Source organism: Rhodamnia argentea, chromosome 10 (genome assembly GCF_020921035.1).
Source record: "Rhodamnia argentea isolate NSW1041297 chromosome 10, ASM2092103v1, whole genome shotgun sequence".
NCBI lineage: Eukaryota > Viridiplantae > Streptophyta > Magnoliopsida > Myrtales > Myrtaceae > Rhodamnia > Rhodamnia argentea.
The window spans coordinates 13,692,512-13,710,373 of record NC_063159.1 but is presented as its reverse complement, the minus strand read 5'-3'; the positions used below and the strand labels follow the sequence as shown (position 1 = coordinate 13,710,373).

At 45.4% G+C, this 17,862-nt stretch overlaps 3 protein-coding genes and 1 pseudogene across 6 annotated transcripts; 2 read left to right on the top strand and 2 right to left on the bottom strand.

The window, feature by feature from the left end:
- Positions 1–226: 226 nt before the first annotated feature.
- On the bottom strand, positions 227–2,549 carry LOC115731454 (polygalacturonase inhibitor). Its single transcript, XM_048271829.1, is given in 3 exon segments — positions 227–829; positions 832–1,198; positions 2,484–2,549. Coding segments are annotated over 3 exon segments (849 nt in total). The 3' UTR covers positions 227–413.
- A 1,384-nt stretch (positions 2,550–3,933) lies between these two features.
- On the bottom strand, positions 3,934–8,547 carry LOC125312716. The gene is made up of 5 exons (XM_048271828.1): positions 7,880–8,547; positions 6,256–6,452; positions 6,052–6,198; positions 5,453–5,909; positions 3,934–5,045 (listed from the first exon to the last, which is right to left on the bottom strand). Exons 1-5 carry the CDS (start codon positions 8,514–8,516, stop codon positions 4,054–4,056), a joined length of 2,430 nt encoding a protein of 809 aa, XP_048127785.1. The 5' UTR covers positions 8,517–8,547; the 3' UTR covers positions 3,934–4,053.
- On the top strand, positions 5,414–6,579 carry LOC115731446 (annotated as a pseudogene).
- A 3,797-nt stretch (positions 8,548–12,344) lies between the features above and the next one.
- Positions 12,345–15,632, top strand: LOC115731433 (FT-interacting protein 1). 4 transcript variants are annotated; one of them, XM_048286091.1, is made up of 2 exons: positions 12,345–12,916; positions 13,126–15,632. In XM_048286091.1, exon 2 carries the CDS (start codon positions 13,130–13,132, stop codon positions 15,518–15,520), a length of 2,391 nt encoding a protein of 796 aa, XP_048142048.1. In that variant the 5' UTR covers positions 12,345–12,916; positions 13,126–13,129; the 3' UTR covers positions 15,521–15,632. The 4 variants fall into 4 exon arrangements, with proteins under 4 accessions (XP_048142048.1, XP_030517954.2, XP_048142047.1 ...); XM_030662094.2 differs by having other exon boundaries at positions 13,078–15,632; XM_048286090.1 differs by having other exon boundaries at positions 13,048–15,632.
- Positions 15,633–17,862: the final 2,230 nt, after the last annotated feature.

The window sequence follows — 17,862 nt, the reverse complement described above, 5'->3', positions numbered from 1 at the left end:
AACAATATTTTTGGTAAAAAGTTGACCATCCCACCGTCTGACTTGGTGGGACGGTAAGCATAGCCGGTTCCTAGAATGTATATCCATTATCACGTGAAAATTCTTTTCTGCCCACGAAATGTAGAGAGAGAGAGAGAGAGATTATTGAAAGTCAAATAACCTCAAAAATACAATTTAACTGCAGAAATGCACGCAAAAACCGAAAAAACAAAATTAACAGAAAAATGAAACGTATGCTCGTGGTGAGTCGAATGTGGCCGAAGACTAAAAAGTCAACTTGTCGCCTTCGGAACCTTTGACTTCAGCAACTTCCCCCAACTGAAGAACAACGAAGACCATGCAACACTGACGTGAGATGGTGGTCATCAATCAATGGCCGCGAACAGTTCAAGCCACCCTCCCACCACCGCCATTCACTTACAGCTATCGAGAGGAGCGCCGCACAAGCACCGGTTATGGAAATACACCGAGTAATGGAAGCTCTGCATCCGCCCTCTCACCGGAATCTCCCTGCAGAACCCGTTGTAGCACACGTTCAGGAACTGCAGCTGCAGACCCGTCATCACATCCGGCATTGCGCCGTAAATCTTGTTATGGCTAATGTCCAGCCACGTGATGCTCTGGGTCAGCTCCACCTTTGACAGGTTGAACTCGAACAGGTTCCTCGAGATGTCGATGTGGTTGTTTGTCTTGTTCGCCCCGAACAGCAGCGACCCATCTCCCTGCAGCCTGTTCCGGGACAGGTCGAGCTTCCTGAAGTCAACGCCAGCGAAGGTCACCGGGACCTCGCTGGAGAGGTTGTTGTGGGAGAGGAGGAGGTACACGTTGTCCCCTTGAGGTTGGCGAGAGAAGCGGGAATGTTCCCAGTGAGCTGGTTGCGGTCGGGGCGGATGTAGCTTAGGCCTGGGACGATGGACAGCGAGTCGAGGATCTCCCTGGTGAGCTTGTTGTAGGAGAGGTCGAGGTAGGTTAGGCCCTTGATCTGGCTGAAGAAGGAGGGGATCGGGCCTGTGAGGTTCAACCAGCTGAGATTCAAGTATTTGAGGGATTTGAGCTTGGTCAAAGACCGGGGAATTGGGCCAGAGAGGTTGGCGAGCTTCTGGAAGATAAGCTGTTGGAGGTAAGAGACGTCGCCTACTTCGGAGGGGATCATGGGGAGGTCGGAGTACTGGAAGGCGAGGGCGACGACGCGGTGGGTCTGATCGTGGCGCGCCACGCCGTACCATTTGTGTATTAATGGGTATCGTAGCAAATCAACGCGACATACAAATTAGCAACACTTTGCAAACACTTGTTTTAAAGATCATCATGCACGTTGTTCGAGAATATGTGAAGTTTGTGGAGTTCTATTATCCTACTCCGTCTCGATCACAATTGACCAAACTACACTGACAACGTAAGTACTTATCAGCGTCCTTAAGCCGAATCATGGTTTTGACAGGCTCAGATCAATTTGTTCAATGTTAAAGCTCGACGCAAAATGAACTGTGGTCGAAATTTTTGGCTAGATCATGACTAAGATGGACGGTAACAAAGAAGAAAAGTCTTTATAGTTATCGTCCAAAAAAAGGAAAGGGTCTCTAGAATGGAGCACGAGCTTATTAATTGGGATAAGTCCATAGATGTTATGCATGTGTGTATAGTTGGAGCCACTTGGAGTGGTCAAGAACGAAGGCTCTCTCTCTCTCTCTCTCTCTCACACACACACACACACACACACTCAAACCTTATCTAGGGACGCTTAGCCTTTGCCATTGCTCAATGTGTCCATCCCTCCCTCAATGGGGCTCGGCATACGAGAAGCGACCAAAGAAGGGGAGGCTACATTACGCCTTTGAAATTTGGCGGCATTTGACCGCCGCCATCCATCTTGTACCATGATATTGGTGGGAATATACTTAGGTGATAGTTTTTTTTTTCTTTTCTTTTACCTACCTTGAGATTGACAGTATATTTTGAGTTAAATAAATAAATAAAGAATAAGTAAAAATTAATGTGGGGTTCACTTTTTCAAGAATTTATAGCCTATAATATGCTCTTATTCTCACAGTCACCCTAAAACTATTTTATGTTAGCAAAGTTCGTGCTGGTGAGTACATTAGAAGATAATGTACAAGTAAATCATTGATTGGTTTGAGGTTCGATTCCCATGCAGTCAAATACCAATAATTTCATATTTAGGTCGTTTACCCTAGCGTAGAAATGCTATTTCCGGATACCATCCCCGGAGGTGAATATCAAAATAATCTTAAACCTTTTTCACATTGGTACTAATTCAGTCTATCCGATCGATTTTCGCCGAAAATCGCTGACGTGGACTTGTCTTACATGGCACGATTGTTGCTGATGTTGTTCGTCAAGGCCTCCCTCGCCAATTCAGTTTATCCGTTTAAATTTTCTTGTTTTTTTCCTTTTTTTTTATTTTGCTGGTGGCCGGCGAGGCCGACCCTCGCACAGGCCAACGTTATGAGAATGAAGAGCACCTTGTAAATCATTGACGAGAAAAAGTTGGGAGAGGCGGCGGCGGGTATGGTACCCCGACTCCCCATCTGACGTGGCGAATTCATTCTAGATAGTTAAATCTCGAACCTATGTAGAATCTAAGCCAAGTTAAGGTCTCAAAGCCCGTTAATTGATATGAACGCGTCTTAATGAACTTTGCAGAAGATATTTTTCTTTAGGGGATGTGATAAAATAGTCTTTTCCCCAAATGCTCTTGAGAATGGTCTTGTTTGTGGGGTTGAAAATGAGCTGGCGGGGTCTGGCTTTAAGCTCGGAATCTTGTTTGGTCCGTAGATCCGAAGGGATAACAAAGTTTCTAAGCAAGGACAAATCTAGCCTTTCTCATAATCGCTTCATTTTCTTCAAAGCAAGAATTGTATTTTACAAATCTAAAAGCCACTTCAGAGATTAAAAAATTTTCGTGCTCGCTATGTCGGCCCATAAACTTTTGATTCGGTAGATCTACGTACTTGCAAACACATTTCGGAACGCTCATTGAGAACCTCGTGCCATGGGACCATCAAGTCATTTTTTCCAAATTATATTTACACTGTATTGTTTTGGTTCCATCTGGTGATTAATTACTAATTTTATGTTTTCCATTACTTTACCATTGTTTTAGAGCATTATTGATATTTTCTCAATTTCATTTTTTTCACACTTTAAATTTGTTTGAATATTTTAAGCCTATTGGAGTTGCAACTTCTGTCATATTGTAAAAAGTGGATTTGAAGATATGTATTTTAAATTATTATGACCATTAAAAAAAAGTCACACGAAGATATTCGCATCTCTTTAGCGATTCGAAAGAAAAGATGCACAATAATGGAAAGGTCACTCCAAAAGGACAATAATCAATTATCGCTCTTTCTTGACATATATCTTTATTTCTTATGTCCATCTCTAATCAAAATCATTAATCCCTTATCTTCTCGATCTTAGAGACGTACGTCACCACTTTTGGTGTCACGCATTATTAGCTGCAATCTCGATATGAGCACCAAAGTCGCTCGCGTGTGTCGAGTAAAGTTTAATCACAATATATCTCGTCTCTCAAGTAAATACTTCATTATTCAGCTCCCGTAGATAATATCAATTAGCTTTACTACAATTAGTTATGATAGAGAAAAGCTAATTCGTCTTCTCAAATTGTCCTTTTTTCCTTAAATTCAGTCATTAGTAATTCTCATTAGTCTATACATTCGCATAATTAGTTCATCACAGTCTTGCTCTTAACCAGCTTCTTGTCGGTTTCACTTATGAAAATGGAATGCAACATCACCCCACGAGAATAAGTAGTGTATAAATTCAGCCCATTAAATTAAATCAATCACGTTCTAAAATCTATCCGTTCCGATAACGAAATTTGATGCATATTCACTTTTGATTTGAGCATGTTCATACAAAATAAAATGAAGCTATCACTCGAAGCCGACTCCGAGAGAACGAGTCCGCTCGAAGTGCAATGAGCACTGGGAAACACACCGGACAGTATAACGGTGGTCGCCATCGGTCTTGAAGCCACCCTATCACCGCGGCGACCCGACCGGTTCACTTGCAGCTCTTGAGGGGAGTGCCGCACAAGCACCGGTTGTGGAAGTAGGACTCGTAACCGAAGCTCGGCCCGGCCGGGATCTTCCCCCACGGCCCATTGTAAGTCAGGTTCAAATACTCAAGAAGCTCAAGTTTCACGATCCCCTCCGGGATGCTACCGAAGATCCTGTTGTGGCTCAGGTCCAGTCCGGTCAGCCTCTTCGGAAACTCTACCCTCGACAGGTCAAACTCGAACCTGTTCCTCGAGAGGTTGATCCTCTCCGTGGCCTTGTTTGCCCCGAAGAACACCGACCCGTCCCCCCTCAGCATGTTTCGGGCCACATCCATGTACCTGAAGTTGACCCCTTGGAATGAGGTGGGGACCTCGCCGGAGAGCTGGTTGTCCGACAGGACCAGGGAAGGTTGGTTGCCCTCGAGCAGCTTCAGCGACTTGGGGATCGTTCCGGTTTGCAGTCGAGGCGGAGGTACCGGAGCTTTGGGATCCGCGAGAGCCAGCTCGGGATGGACCCGGTGAGTTTGTTGGAGGATAGGTCCAAGAACGTCAGGTTCTTGAGGAGGCTGAGATAAGAGGGGATGGTCCCGGCCAGGTTGATGGCGGTGAAGGTGATGTATTTGAGGTTCTTGAGCTAGACAATGACGGGCGAGATGGCGCCGGAGAGGCCCGTTAGGTTCTGGAGGGTGAGGACCTCGAGGGCGGCAAGGTCGCCGATGGCAGTTGGAATGCGGACGGCGGGGGCGAAGCCCCCATCGATTATAAAGGGAGACGATGCGGTGGGTGGTGACTGGTGAGGTTGCAGTTGCAGGCTTGCAGCAGTCGGTGTTGGGTCTCCAGGAGGAGAGCAAGGGGGCGTTTTGAGGGAGGTCTTGACGAGGAGGAGGGCGGCCCTGTGGTGGCAGAGCTGGGAGTAGGCGGGGCGGAGGAGGACGGCGGAAATGGAGGGGGAGAGGAGGAAGGGGAGGAGGACACGGCCGTGGTTCACCATCGTCAGCTGGGGGGATTGGGTTGCATGGATAAGATCGGATCCTCCATTTATAAGAAAATGAGAAGACTCTGAAATTTCCTCGATTATCAATTTGGTAACACATAGTTTATTTTGAGGAATATTTAATCCATATAATTTCCGCATCAGGCTTCAAGTGTTGAACACAAAAATTTGGAAAAACTCCGGCGGTCATCAATTCAACGGATGACAGCACAACATCCAAGTTCAAAATTAAAAGCGCAGAATTTGTATTATCTTGACCAGATGACCTTCGATGCTCTTCTCCATTTTTGGGCTAGTCTTGTTTTGTCTTAACCGTGAATTTCCTATAAATAGTAACCAAAATCCCTCCAATTCCTCACAAAAACAAAAAAAATTGTATATCAAGCCACACATTCACACTCAAAAAGCACCGAAGCAATGTGGAACTTCCACTTCATTCTCTTCTCCCTCCTCGTCTCCTCCGCCGTCCTCCCCACCTTCTCCTCCGCCGCCGAGCTCTGCAACGCCGACGACAAGAGGGCCCTCCTTCGGATCAAGAAAGCCTTCGACAACGCCTACGTCCTCTCCTCCTGGGACGTGGCCACCGACTGCTGCGAGTGGAACAACGTTGAGTGCGACACCACCACCCACCGCATCGTCGCCCTCAACCTCCCCCGTGGCGACCTCTCCGGCCCCATCCCCTCCGCCATTGGCGACCTCCCTTACCTTGAGAATATCTACCTCCACAAGCAGCCCAACGTCACTGGAAACATCCCTCGCTCCCTCCTTAAGCTCAAGAACCTCCAGTACTTGACCCTCAGCTACAATGACCTCTCCGGCCCCGTCCCGGGATTCCTTGGTGACCTCGCCAACCTCATCTTCCTCGACCTATCCTACAACCGCTTCTCCGGCCCAATCCCAAGCTCCCTCACCAACCCCCCGAACCTCCGCTCCCTTCGGCTTGACCGCAACACCCTCACCGGCTCGATCCCTGCCTCGCTCGGCCACATCCAGGGGCAGCAGCCCTTACCTGTACCTGTCCCACAACCAGCTCACCGGTGAGGTCCCCGCAGCACTCGGGGATGCCGACTTCACATACATTGACCTGTCGTGGAACCAACTTTCCGGCGACCCCTCGGCGCTGTTCGGGAGGAACAAGAGCGCGCAGCAGATCTACCTGTCGAGGAACATGTTCGAGTTCAACATGTCGGAGATGGAGCCGCCACAGGAGAACCTGATCGCTCTGGACCTGAGCCACAACAAGATCTTTGGGGGGATTCCGGCGGCGATTACCGGGGTCACGTATCTTCAGATCTTCAATGTGAGCTACAACCGGCTTTGCGGGGAGATCCCGGTCGGGGGGAAGCTGCAGAGTTTCGACTCGACCGCGTACTTCCACAACCGGTGCTTGTGCGGCGCTCCTCTTGATAGCTGCAAGTGATGATGATCATCATCATGTTTGAGAGAGGTTGCCCAAGAATAAGATTTGAGTGCGCGTGCGTGTGTATGGAGATCAAATTGTGTATGGCATGCTAATAAAGGATATGTTACTTTCTCTGTTTTTTTTTTCTCCCCAAATTAGATCGAGGATCTCATTGCCTTTTGTGATATAAAGGATCATAAATAATTTCAATTACTTACTGATGCACTAAGGATTGTTAAACTCGAAATGGGTTGAAATTTGATCGGTTGCATGGAAACGGGCCTGGATCAAAACTCACAGATAAATTGTGATTGACGTCTTTTTTCGCGTTTCGGAGCCGTTTTCATGGATTTTTAGACTTTTTTGTAATTTTAGTGGTGTTTTCGTAATTTTGTGTTTTTTGTTGTAATTAGGATTGACACCATATAAAATGGTATTTTAGGATTTTTGAAGGGAGATTTTTTTAGACTTTGATATTTTGACATTCTATCGAATTTGATATTCGTGTTTGAGAGAACATATTGTTTCATCGTATCATTTCCTATTCTTCTGTTTAGCCAATTTTCTATCGTGCTTCGGCATCACTTACAAAAATATTTCTCTAAATCATCCAGTATCGTCAATTCAAGAAATAGTAGTGCAAAATGAATTTTATGAAAAAGAAACCGTGAATCTTGGCACATTCTTATTTTATTTTTCCTATCACATAGCTCGAGTAGGCTCCTAAGCTTTGGCGAAACGTTTGGTTCACATTGAAATTGGACGACTGCAATTGATTTTAAAATGTCTTTCTACTTTCTAGAGCTTGGAATATTGCAGTTGACCAATTAGCACTGTAAGGTTTTGTCGGTTGTCTTGTGGGTTCGCATTGAAATTAAATATTGCAATTGATTTTAAGGTATCTTTCTGTATTATCTCTTCTTGTTGCTTCCGGTTTGGAAAGCCTTATGATGGCTACAGTTGCTGAGGCTTGCTCTTCAGTTTTTGAACAAAATGACAATTTACTCACTAAAAACAGAAATTGGATAATTGCGAAAATGAACATTTTATTATTATAGGCGTCGGATGAGTTGGTGAGACGCCTAACCCTTAGACAGTTAAACTAATGAGAGTCTCATGTTCGACTCTCAACGACCACGTCTTGGGAGATTTACATGATGGTATTGGTAAAAACCCCCCACTACCCCGAGGAATAGTCCATTGCACGTGAGAAACTTCGGATATCAAAAAAAAAAAAATCAAAACACGAGCTAAATGTTTAATAATTCCATCTTCCATTATTTATTGCCGATCAAACTATATCCGACAGACGGCCAAACAACACCGGCTTCCATCACATGAAGATAGACTGGCGCTAACATATTTATTCTATTGCCATTGTCTTTGCCTAGCAAATCTTCAGCCACACGACGTCCACCATTCTATCAGTTTTAACAGCTTGGAAGCGGAGCTCCGCACAAGCACTTGTTGTTCGAGTACGAGGACGCGCCGACGCTCTGCAGCTTGCCGCCGACAGGAATCTGACCGCACAGCTGGTTGTCGTTCACGCGGAAGGTGTCGAGGTTTTTGAGCGAAGTGAGCGAATTGGGTATCTTTCCGGTGAGGTCGTTGTGAGAGAGGTCCACGAAAGTAAGCTTGGAGAGCTGGCCGACGGAGGCGGGGATGGAGCTGGTGAGGTTGAGGTAGCTGAGGCGGAGAAAGGTGAGGTTCTTGAGCTTGCCGAGGGAAGAGGGGATGGGGCCAGTGACGTGGGAGAGGCGGTTGAGGTCGATCATCTGAAGGTAAGGGAGGTCGCCGACGGCGGCGGGGATTTGGCCCTCAAGGGTGCCGTCGAAGATGGTGAGCTGGGTGATGCGGTGGGTGGTGTCGTCGCAGGCGACGCAGTACCAGTCGCAGCAGTCGGTGTCGGACTTCCACGAGGCCAGGATGTAAGGGTCGTTGAGGGCCTTCTTGATGGCCAAGAGGACCTTCTTGTCCTGAGCGTTGCAGAGCTCGGAGAAGGAGGGCGAGACCAGGAGGCTGGAGAGGAGGAGAGCGAACAAGAAAGCTGACGAGAGATTTGGACTCGCCATTTTTTTTCCCTCTTGCTGTTTGGAGATAAATCAGTCGAGAGGATGTGTTGTTTGGGAAGTGAAAATTGTGGTTTAGGCAGGGACTTATTTATATGAATGTTTGAAGCTTGAAGAGAGAGGTCGTTTAGGATCAAAAAATACTTTTGGGTAAAGTGAAATTGATAAGATTTGACTTTGACATTTTCCAAATCGTTGTTTGATTTGGTAACGTGGAGGTGTTTCGCAGTCCTCGATCTCGTCTGTCTGTTCTGATCCTTACAAAACCGACAAGGTCTCCGTCCGCGATTTATTTAGATGCACACGTTCTTGTTCGTCTGGAATTGCTGGTGGAGGAGTTTGAGAGGAATCAAGCAACTCAAAGAGTCTATCGTACTGCGTCGAAAACACGTGCTTTCGGGCGATTAGAGAGTTGTTATCAACATTTATGTGCGGAAAAGACAAAAAGTTTGCTTTAGTCGTTGGGAATGACTTTGTAAGTATTACTCGAACTTTTACGATATAGGATCTTCACCATGTTACCATAACAATAGCAACAACGTTGCATGTTGTCATTCTTTAATTATTGCTATTACAAACATTGGAAGGAGAAAGCTTGAAGGTGACGATGGAGAAGTTTTCTAGCCACATTCTCCATAGAGCCCTCTTATTTCTTCTTTCTTCGAGCTCGAATTATGAAAACCCGAGAAGAAGGAACCGAGAAAAAGGTATCGGCAACAACGGATTTTATTGTAAGACTATATATGTGTAACAAGGCAATTATAACGTATTTGACAACAAGAGAAAAACCGAAGATTTTTGTATGAGTACTTTTGTCTTAACAAATAACTTTCAGAAAGTTTAATAATTACGACATTTCAAAGCTACTAGAGATGGGAAAATATTTGTGCCAATTCAACCATGAACATTTCAATTGGATCAATTTAGTCATGAAATTTTTGTATTTGTGTTAATTGAGCTCATTCGGTCAATTTTTGGCTAAAATTACTTATGTGGACGCCTGTCTTTTTGTGTGAGGTGGACATTTTTAATAATTTTTTTTATTTTTTTAAAAAATTTAATTATTTTTCCTTTATATCTTACTTTTCTTTTCCTTCATTTTGGCCAACAAGTGTTGCCGGCGACCCTCTTCGGCCATTGGCCGAGAGCTAGAAAGCATCGCTGGTCGATGGCAAGGTCATGGCCCTTGCCGGATCCGGGCGAGGGCCACCTTGCTCGGTTCTCGGCGGGAGGGTGAGACTATGAGTGAAGGCCCTTGCAAATGAGGGCTTGCTAGTCCTTGCCTACCCTCGCTGGCTAAAATAAAAGGAAAAAAAAAAAGGGAAACGATAAAAAATGAAAAAAATAATTAATTTTTTAAGAAAAATATAAAGAAATGTCCACGTTAATGATGATCAACGACAATGTCGCAGCCCTTAGCCATATCTAGGCGAGGACCACTTGCCCGAATCTTGGCGAGGCAACGAGGCAACACGGCCCTTGCTAACAAGGGCTTGTTCGCCCTTGCCTATCCTCGCCGGCTAAAATGAAAGCAAAAAAAGAGAAAGATAAAAAAGAAAAAATAATTAATTTTTTTAAAGAGAATTATAAAGGAATCAACACGTCAATGTCGGCCACTCTACCAAGTCAGCGCCTTCCGGTTAAATTGGTATGATGTACTCAATTGGAATAAATGCAAAATGTTTCAAACTAAATTGGTCAAATTGAAAGATTTTATGACTAAATTAACATCAATGTAATAGGTTTATGACTTTTTTGGTAAGTTTTATCTACTAAAGGCGGTGTAGCCCGTGGAGGTCATTTATTCCTTTGTTGGGTCTAGGCTTAGAGGGTGGAGGCTCGGGATTCCATTTGACGTTCGGGGGTGAGGTGGTGCCGGGGCGGGGGTCGGCGGCTGGTGGCTCTGATCGGCCTCCATTTGTGCGCCAAAGAGAGAGAGAGAGAGGATTGGATAAGACAGAAAAGAAAGGTATGGAACGGATAAGATGCTGCCCCCTCCGCGCTTTACACATTGCACCATCAAATTATAAAGTCTAGTCAAGATCGAGGGCTCCTTACATTGCACTAAATCTTTCTCAAGGTGGGGTAGCGATGGACTTGGCATCTACAAAAGATCCTCATGGCATTATTCCACGGCAAAGGCGGGTCGTTAAATTAGATTTTGGCTGGATCTGGAACCCGCCACATGTAAAGCTTCACCGGATAAATCGATGGATGCAATTTAGAAACGACTATTGATATCGACGGGCATCGAATCGGGAAAGAAAACAAGCAATAAGAATTCATGTGGGCGAGGACAAATGTACTTATCATCGAGCTATGGCTGTGTGCGCATCCATGTCAAACCCATGGAACGAGAATTCCCCACGTTGCATGTGGTCATTTCTTGAGTTTCGTTGATCATCTAAATGCGGAAGAGTTTCCATCTGCTGGTTAAACTTTCAAGCATAGCTTTGGACTCGGGCTCTGTGCCTTTCGGTGCACGCGCCCATCTCGATGTGCCAAATTTTCATGCATTGCTCTTAATCTAACTTTACACATGAGAGAGGGTGTTGAGATACTTCACGTTATGTGCTATTTATATTCTTTACCGTTGCGGCCGAAGACTAGTGACGTGGTCAAACCTTTGAATTTACGTCGGCAAAATAAAATACTCCGTCCCTGGAATTGCCCCAGACAAGCGATCACAATTTACAATATAATATGATCCCTAGAGTAACGGGAGCAAAGTCTTTGCTCCTTGACTATTTTTGTTCACGCAATGATATCGAAAGACACGACCGATTTCGTTGAATGTCTCGTACAAAAACACAAATTTTTAGTGGATACCCAAATCCGGCCCCATCAATTTTTCGTCCAATGATGCCATTGAAGATTTGATGTGCGGTTCTACATGTGCTCGGCGAAAATTTGACGAGGGTCATATATGGGTATCAATTGAAAGTTGATACTTTTTCGAGAGACGAGAAAATGTTCAAGCCAAAATTGAGATACAAGCTAAAGTTGGTGTTTTCTATCGGACTGGAATTGTGACACTAGATAAAATTTGTGCTTTTTTATGAGACAAAAAATTTGGGTTAGAATCGAAAATTTGAAATTTTTTTTTTTGGGTCGAAGGAACTTGAGTTTGTTTATTATTATTAATATTTTGTTAGAAGAAGGAAGTTGAGTTGTTTTTTTTTTTTTTTTGGGGGGGTAGAAAAAGGAAGTTGAGTTAAAATTGGTGTTTTTTTTAAAGGAATTGGGCTTCGACCAAAAAGGGAATTGGGCAAAAAAAGGAAATTGGGCCCAAGATTTTTTTGTTCATCAACTAAGTCAGGGCCCAAAACAACCAAAACTTCTCATAAACGGGCCTTATAGAAGGCCCGTTGAATCGTGCTGTCACCGAACTTTGGTCATCTGGGCCCGACAATAAGATGGATCTGGCCTTGAAGCATTGCAACGTCTGTCTCACAGGCCCAAAAAGCAACAACCTAACATTATCATCAAGGAGGAGCAAAGATGAAAGGACAACAACGTGGAAAGCATCTTTATTTCACAACCAAAGCTTTTTCCTCTACTGCACTAAGCCCTTTGCTTTTCCTCAAGCTCACCAGCACTTTCTTTTCCTTCACACGCGGGCTCAGCTGAAGTCTGAACAGTAGAAGGTGATCAAAAAGCACTTCGCAGATTTCCAAAAGCACCCATGTGTCCCTTGCTGAGGAGAATCTCTTTTGTTTTTCTCAGACAGAGTCAAAAGGAATGGAGGTGTTAAAGGTGGGAGCCCCTCGAAAAGCAATGCTGTGCTTGGAGAATATTGTTTTGGGGAAAGCACGGAGCATCTGCAAAAGTTTTTAATGTGCCTAGTTGCTCTGCACTAAAAATTCTCAGAAAGATCATCTTTGTTTTCCTTTAAGGTGGGGAATCCTCCCTTTTGCTTGATTTTTGGTGAGAAAGAGGGCTCACACAGGTTAAGCAAATCGATTAGATTCGGTTCTACACAATGATCACAGTCACGTATTCGGACTAATGCGAATTATTTGGGCGAAGTTTCCTGCTAATGCCATGTTCATCGGCCCTAAACAAACGGGAGCTTTGGGTTCTAAAAATGAAGAGGTTGATCATGTGGCGGTCTTTCTCAAAAAAGAATGCTAAAGCAACTTATAAAGGTGATATTGAGCTGGTAGTGCAGGTGAGAGATGCTCAGCATCTTTGGCCTTAGAGACAAAGTAGTCAAGCTTCACTCACCTGAATTGGAGAGCTCCATCCGGTAAGTATCTAAACCCCCAGAAGCCAGCGATTTTCCGGCGTCGAAACCTTGAAAGACCTTGAGACTTGCAAGTTTAACATCTTCCTGCTCAGACATAAGAATCTAATCTTTCCAGCAGCAAACTTTCCTGGGATATGGAAGCTTACAATTGAAGGTAACGACACTCACCAACGGCTAGAGCGCTCTTTCTGTTGATTGATTGTATGTTTTTCACCCTCATGTTAATGTTATCTACTTCAGAGTTCATATGGTAAGGTAGCTGATGAATTTTTAGTGCTATTCTAGTTGCCTAACTTCAGCTAAATTCGCCTCCAGCGTCCGCAAGCTCTAAACTAGCAGTGATTCTGGGTAAAAATATTACAGCACCATGACTTCGGCAGCCCCTCCACACAACCAAGAAGATTTTAAGTTGAAACACACGAAACCTCAGCTCGGGGAACGATGGCCGCATGGAGGTGTCAGAGGTGGTGGCGGATGGATCACAAGCGAAAGAGCCACAAGCACCTACGACCTTGTCGAACAGATGTTTTACCTCTACGTGCGGGTCGAGAAAGCCAAGGATCTTCCACCGAATCCTTTCACGGGAAACTGTGACCCGTATGTCGCAGTGAAGCTCGGGAATTACAAAGGCAAGACGAGGCACTTCGAAAAGAGGACAAACCCTGAATGGAAACAGGTTTTCGCCTTCTCCAAAGAAAAATTCCAGTCCTCGGTTCTCGAAGTGTTCGTCCGGGACAAAGAAATGGTTGGGCGGGATGATTACATAGGCAAGGTGGTGTTCGACATGAATGAAGTGCCGACTAGAGTTCCACCAGACAGTCCTCTGGCACCCCAGTGGTACAGGTTGGAAGACCGGCGAGGAGACACCAAGGTGAAAGGACAAATTATGCTTGCGGTTTGGATGGGAACGCAGGCTGACGAAGCCTTCCCGGAGGCCTGGCATTCGGATGCAGCATCAGTCCAAGGAGAGGGAGTATATAATATCCGGTCCAAGGTTTATGTTTCCCCTAAACTGTGGTATGTCAGGGTGAACGTGATCGAAGCTCAGGATGTGGAGCCCCATGACCGAAGCCAAGTGCCGCAAGCTTTTGTGAAAGCACAAGTCGGAAACCAGATACTCAAGACCAAGCTCTGTCCTACTCGAACGACAAATCCATTTTGGAACGAGGACCTGCTATTTGTAGCAGCAGAGCCTTTTGAAGAGCAGCTGGTGCTAACAGTCGAAAATAAAGTGACCCCTGCAAAGGATGAAGTCATGGGCAGATTGATATTGCCGCTAACCATCTTCGAGAGGCGCCTGGATCACCGGCCAATTCATTCGCGCTGGTTCAACCTCGAGAAATTCGGTTTCGGCGCCCTGGAAGCAGATAGAAGGCACGAACTCAAGTTCTCGAGCAGGGTCCATCTGAGAGTTTGTCTTGAAGGTGCTTACCATGTGTTGGACGAATCCACCATGTACATCAGCGACCAGCGGCCGACAGCACGGCAGCTGTGGAAGCATTCTATCGGCATACTTGAAGTGGGTATTCTGAGCGCTCAAGGGCTTCTTCCAATGAAGACGAAGGATGGCCGACGAACCACCGACGCCTACTGCGTGGCCAAGTATGGACAGAAGTGGGTGAGAACTAGGACTATCCTAGAGAGTTTGAGTCCGAAATGGAACGAACAGTACACATGGGAGGTCTATGACCCCTGCACTGTGATCACACTGGGAGTTTTCGACAACTGCCACTTGGGTGGGAATGAGAAATCGGCTGGTGGCGGCGGGGCGAAAGCTGATTCAAGAATCGGGAAGGTAAGGATTCGGCTATCGACCCTTGAGACAGACCGAATATACACTCACTCCTATCCGCTGCTCGTCCTGCACCCGACGGGGTTGAAGAAAATGGGAGAGCTCCAACTGGCGGTTCGATTCACCTCTCTTTCGCTCGCGAACATGATCTACCTCTACATGCAACCATTGCTGCCCAAGATGCACTATCTGCATCCATTCACAGTGAATCAGCTCGACAGTCTCCGGTACCAGGCCATGTACATCGTAGCAGTGAGGCTCGGCAGGGCAGAGCCGCCGCTCAGGAAGGAGGTGGTGGAGTACATGCTGGACGTGGATTCCCACATGTGGAGCATGAGAAGAAGCAAGGCTAACTTCTTCCGCATTGTCTCGCTCTTCTCGGGCGTCATATCTATGAGCAGGTGGCTAGGCGAAGTCCGCCACTGGAAGAACCCCGCCACAACGGTCCTGGTCCACGTCCTGTTCTTCATATTGATATGCTATCCGGAGCTAATACTCCCCACGATTTTCCTGTACATGTTTCTGATCGGGATATGGAACTATAGGTTCCGGCCGAGGCACCCGCCTTACATGGATCCAAAGCTATCATGGGCGGAAGCGGTCCATCCAGACGAGCTGGATGAAGAGTTCGACACTTTTCCGACATCCAAGCCTCAAGACGTGGTGAGGATGAGGTACGACAGGCTCAGGAGCGTGGCTGGGAGGATACAGACTGTGGTGGGTGACATGGCCACGCAAGGGGAAAGATTCCAGGCCCTTCTCAGCTGGAGAGACACGAGAGCGACCAGCCTCTTCATAGTTTTCTGCCTCATTGCAGCTGTGGTTCTCTACGTAACTCCGTTTAAGATGGTGGCCTTGGTCGCGGGCATGGTCTGGCTTCGGCATCCAAGATTCAGGAGCAAGCTTCCCTCCATCCCCAGCAACTTCTTCAAGAGGTTGCCGTCTCGGGCCGACAGCATGCTCTGAGCTGAGGAGATTACGCACAAACAGAAACAGTCGTCTACTCCAATTCTATTCCTGAGTTGTACTTGTCCACTTCAATAACATAGTGTTGATGACAGTGAATTTCATCCTTTCAGTACTTAAATGTCCCACCACCTGCGGAACTTTGATAATCATTTTCGACGTGCAATCCGAAGTTTGGTGCGAATAAAACCACACGTTTAAGCAGGAAGACATTCGTCTACCGAAAATCCCATACGTAACAAAATCCAGATTTGGCCTCCGTCGTCATTTCCACTTTGGTGGTGGTGGTGGTCGTCGTCTTTCATCAGTAGTTTCCGGTGAAACTTCGACGTTTTCGTCCTAGCGAGGCGGCGTACGGGAGTCGGCTCTTGGGCTTAGAAGAAGGACCATGTTTTAATGGGCTGACCATGGATCCACAGTTTTCCTAGGATGCTGCTGGGAGACATGATCTACTGTTGTCGGCCTGTACTCCTACTAGATGTAAATGGGCTTCCTATTACCCAATTGTCAAATTTCTTTTCCTCTCTTGTAGCATTTGAAATTTGTCTTTTGTATAGCACCTAACATCTGAAATCTTTCAAAATATATCAACATTGGTACATGAATTCACATCTACATTTTTCCTCAATATTTAATTTTTTAAACTATTATTTTTCCGTATTCAAACTTTTAAGAAAACAAACGTGTTTATTTCAAGTTGAATGAAACGAGCAATAGAGGGAGATTATTAGGATCGACATAATTTATAGCACTCAAGGAATGCGATTGTTAAAGAATTCAACATTGCTTGTCTTTGGGATTTCGGTGGGTGATTCATGTACTTTTCCTCCATTTATCAACTTAAGCTTTTGAATTGGACATTCTAATAGGGGATCAAAGTTAGGCTCCCCACGGATGTATCTCACGTGTAAGGCTTCACATCCATCAATTTCAGGTGCCGTCCTCAATCCGGTTTGCACATCAGAGGGGTATTAAAGCATATCCCATATCACATGTCAATGGGGTTTCGATGAATCTATATTCACATAATCTCCTCTTTTCATCGGTTTAAGTTTTCGAGTTGCACTTTTTAATAGTCATATTTGACAAGGAAAACCCACACGAGCAAGCGAAAAGTTGGTAAAAAGAAGAAATTAACGTTCAACCCTCGTATCATTTATCCCTTGAAAATTAAGGGAGGGGTTGAATGGTCATGTTTCCATGAGTGTCTATTTGACTTTCTATATAGTATGTGAATATTACACCTAAATATTGTATGTAGATAACTGCCCTTTTCTCCACCAGCTGCATCACCTAATAATGGAATCTTTAGTTGCATTATTTGTCCGAACAAGTCCATTTTAAGTTGCAGCACTTATCTAGTGGACCAGCCGGCTTGTTGAGATCACCTAATCATCAAATTCTAAGTTTTCCTCGATGTCTGGCATGATGTTTGAATCTATCCTCTAGAATAATGCATCTTCTTGAGATCTAAATTTTACCAAATCCAGTAGAAAAGTCTGGTGTAAATTCCCCTCAAAAGCCTCTTTAGTCAATCGCTTCTTTCAGATCCATTGTTTCCCTGCTTAGACAAGTTGATTTAAAGGAATTTATTCTAAATGATATATCTCCTTGATCCTATGCGGGGGATAATTACCAAAAAAGTTTTAAATTTTTTGCAATTGTGCCAATTTAGTCCATTTGATCGGCCGGAGCTGATGTGGCATCACCGGCACTAATGTGGCAATTTTTTAGTAAAATTTTAATAAATTTTAAATTTTTTAATAATTTTTTTTATCTTTTTTTAACTTTGCTGTTTTTTTTTTTTTTTGGTTTGACCGACAGCCATCGCCGCCAACGGCCGGCGAGGTTGTTGGCCCCTTAGGGGAGGTCGTCGGCCCCCGACCCTCGTCTAGTGACGACGATGGCTCGTGGCCGTTGGCCTCCAACCCTCACCCAAGCCGCGGCGATGGCTTGGCGGTTGTTGCTTGGGTGACGGCCGCGGTGAGGGTTGCGAGGGTCTCGAGCCCTTAGTCACGACTGGGCGAGGGCTCGTGACCCTCCCCTCGGCTGCCGTGACCCTCGCCCAGATCCGGGCGATGGCCACAAGCCATCGCCGCAACTAGGCAAGGGTCGGGGGCCCTTACCCATCGGCTAGCAAGGGCGATGACCCTAGCCTAGGGGGCCAAACACCTTACGGCCTCGGCTGGCTGTCAGCAAGGCTGCCGGCCAAACCATCTAAAAAAAAGAAAAGCAAAAAAAGGGACTGAAAAAAGTTTAAAAAATAATTAAAATTTTGAAAATTATTAAAATATTACTAAAAAATTGCCACATTAATGCCGGCGATACCATGTCAACTCCGA

Bases quoted from the DNA above. Each gene is read 5' to 3' on its own strand.
- LOC115731433 (XM_048286089.1), top strand. From the start codon at position 12,966: ATGTTTTTCACCCTCATGTTAATGTTATCTACTTCAGAGTTCATATG. The intron at 13,013-13,125 runs GTAAGGTAGCTG...AAAATATTACAG, and splicing joins TCTACTTCAGAGTTCATATG to CACCATGACTTCGGCAGCCC.
- LOC125312716 (XM_048271828.1), bottom strand. From the start codon at position 8,516: ATGGCGAGTCCAAATCTCTCGTCAGCTTTCTTGTTCGCTCTCCTCCTC. The intron at 6,453-7,879 runs GTTAAAACTGAT...CATCACTTGCAG, and splicing joins CGGAGCTCCGCTTCCAAGCT to CTATCAAGAGGAGCGCCGCA. The intron at 5,046-5,452 runs GTGCTTTTTGAG...CAATCCCCCCAG, and splicing joins GGAAGTTCCACATTGCTTCG to CTGACGATGGTGAACCACGG.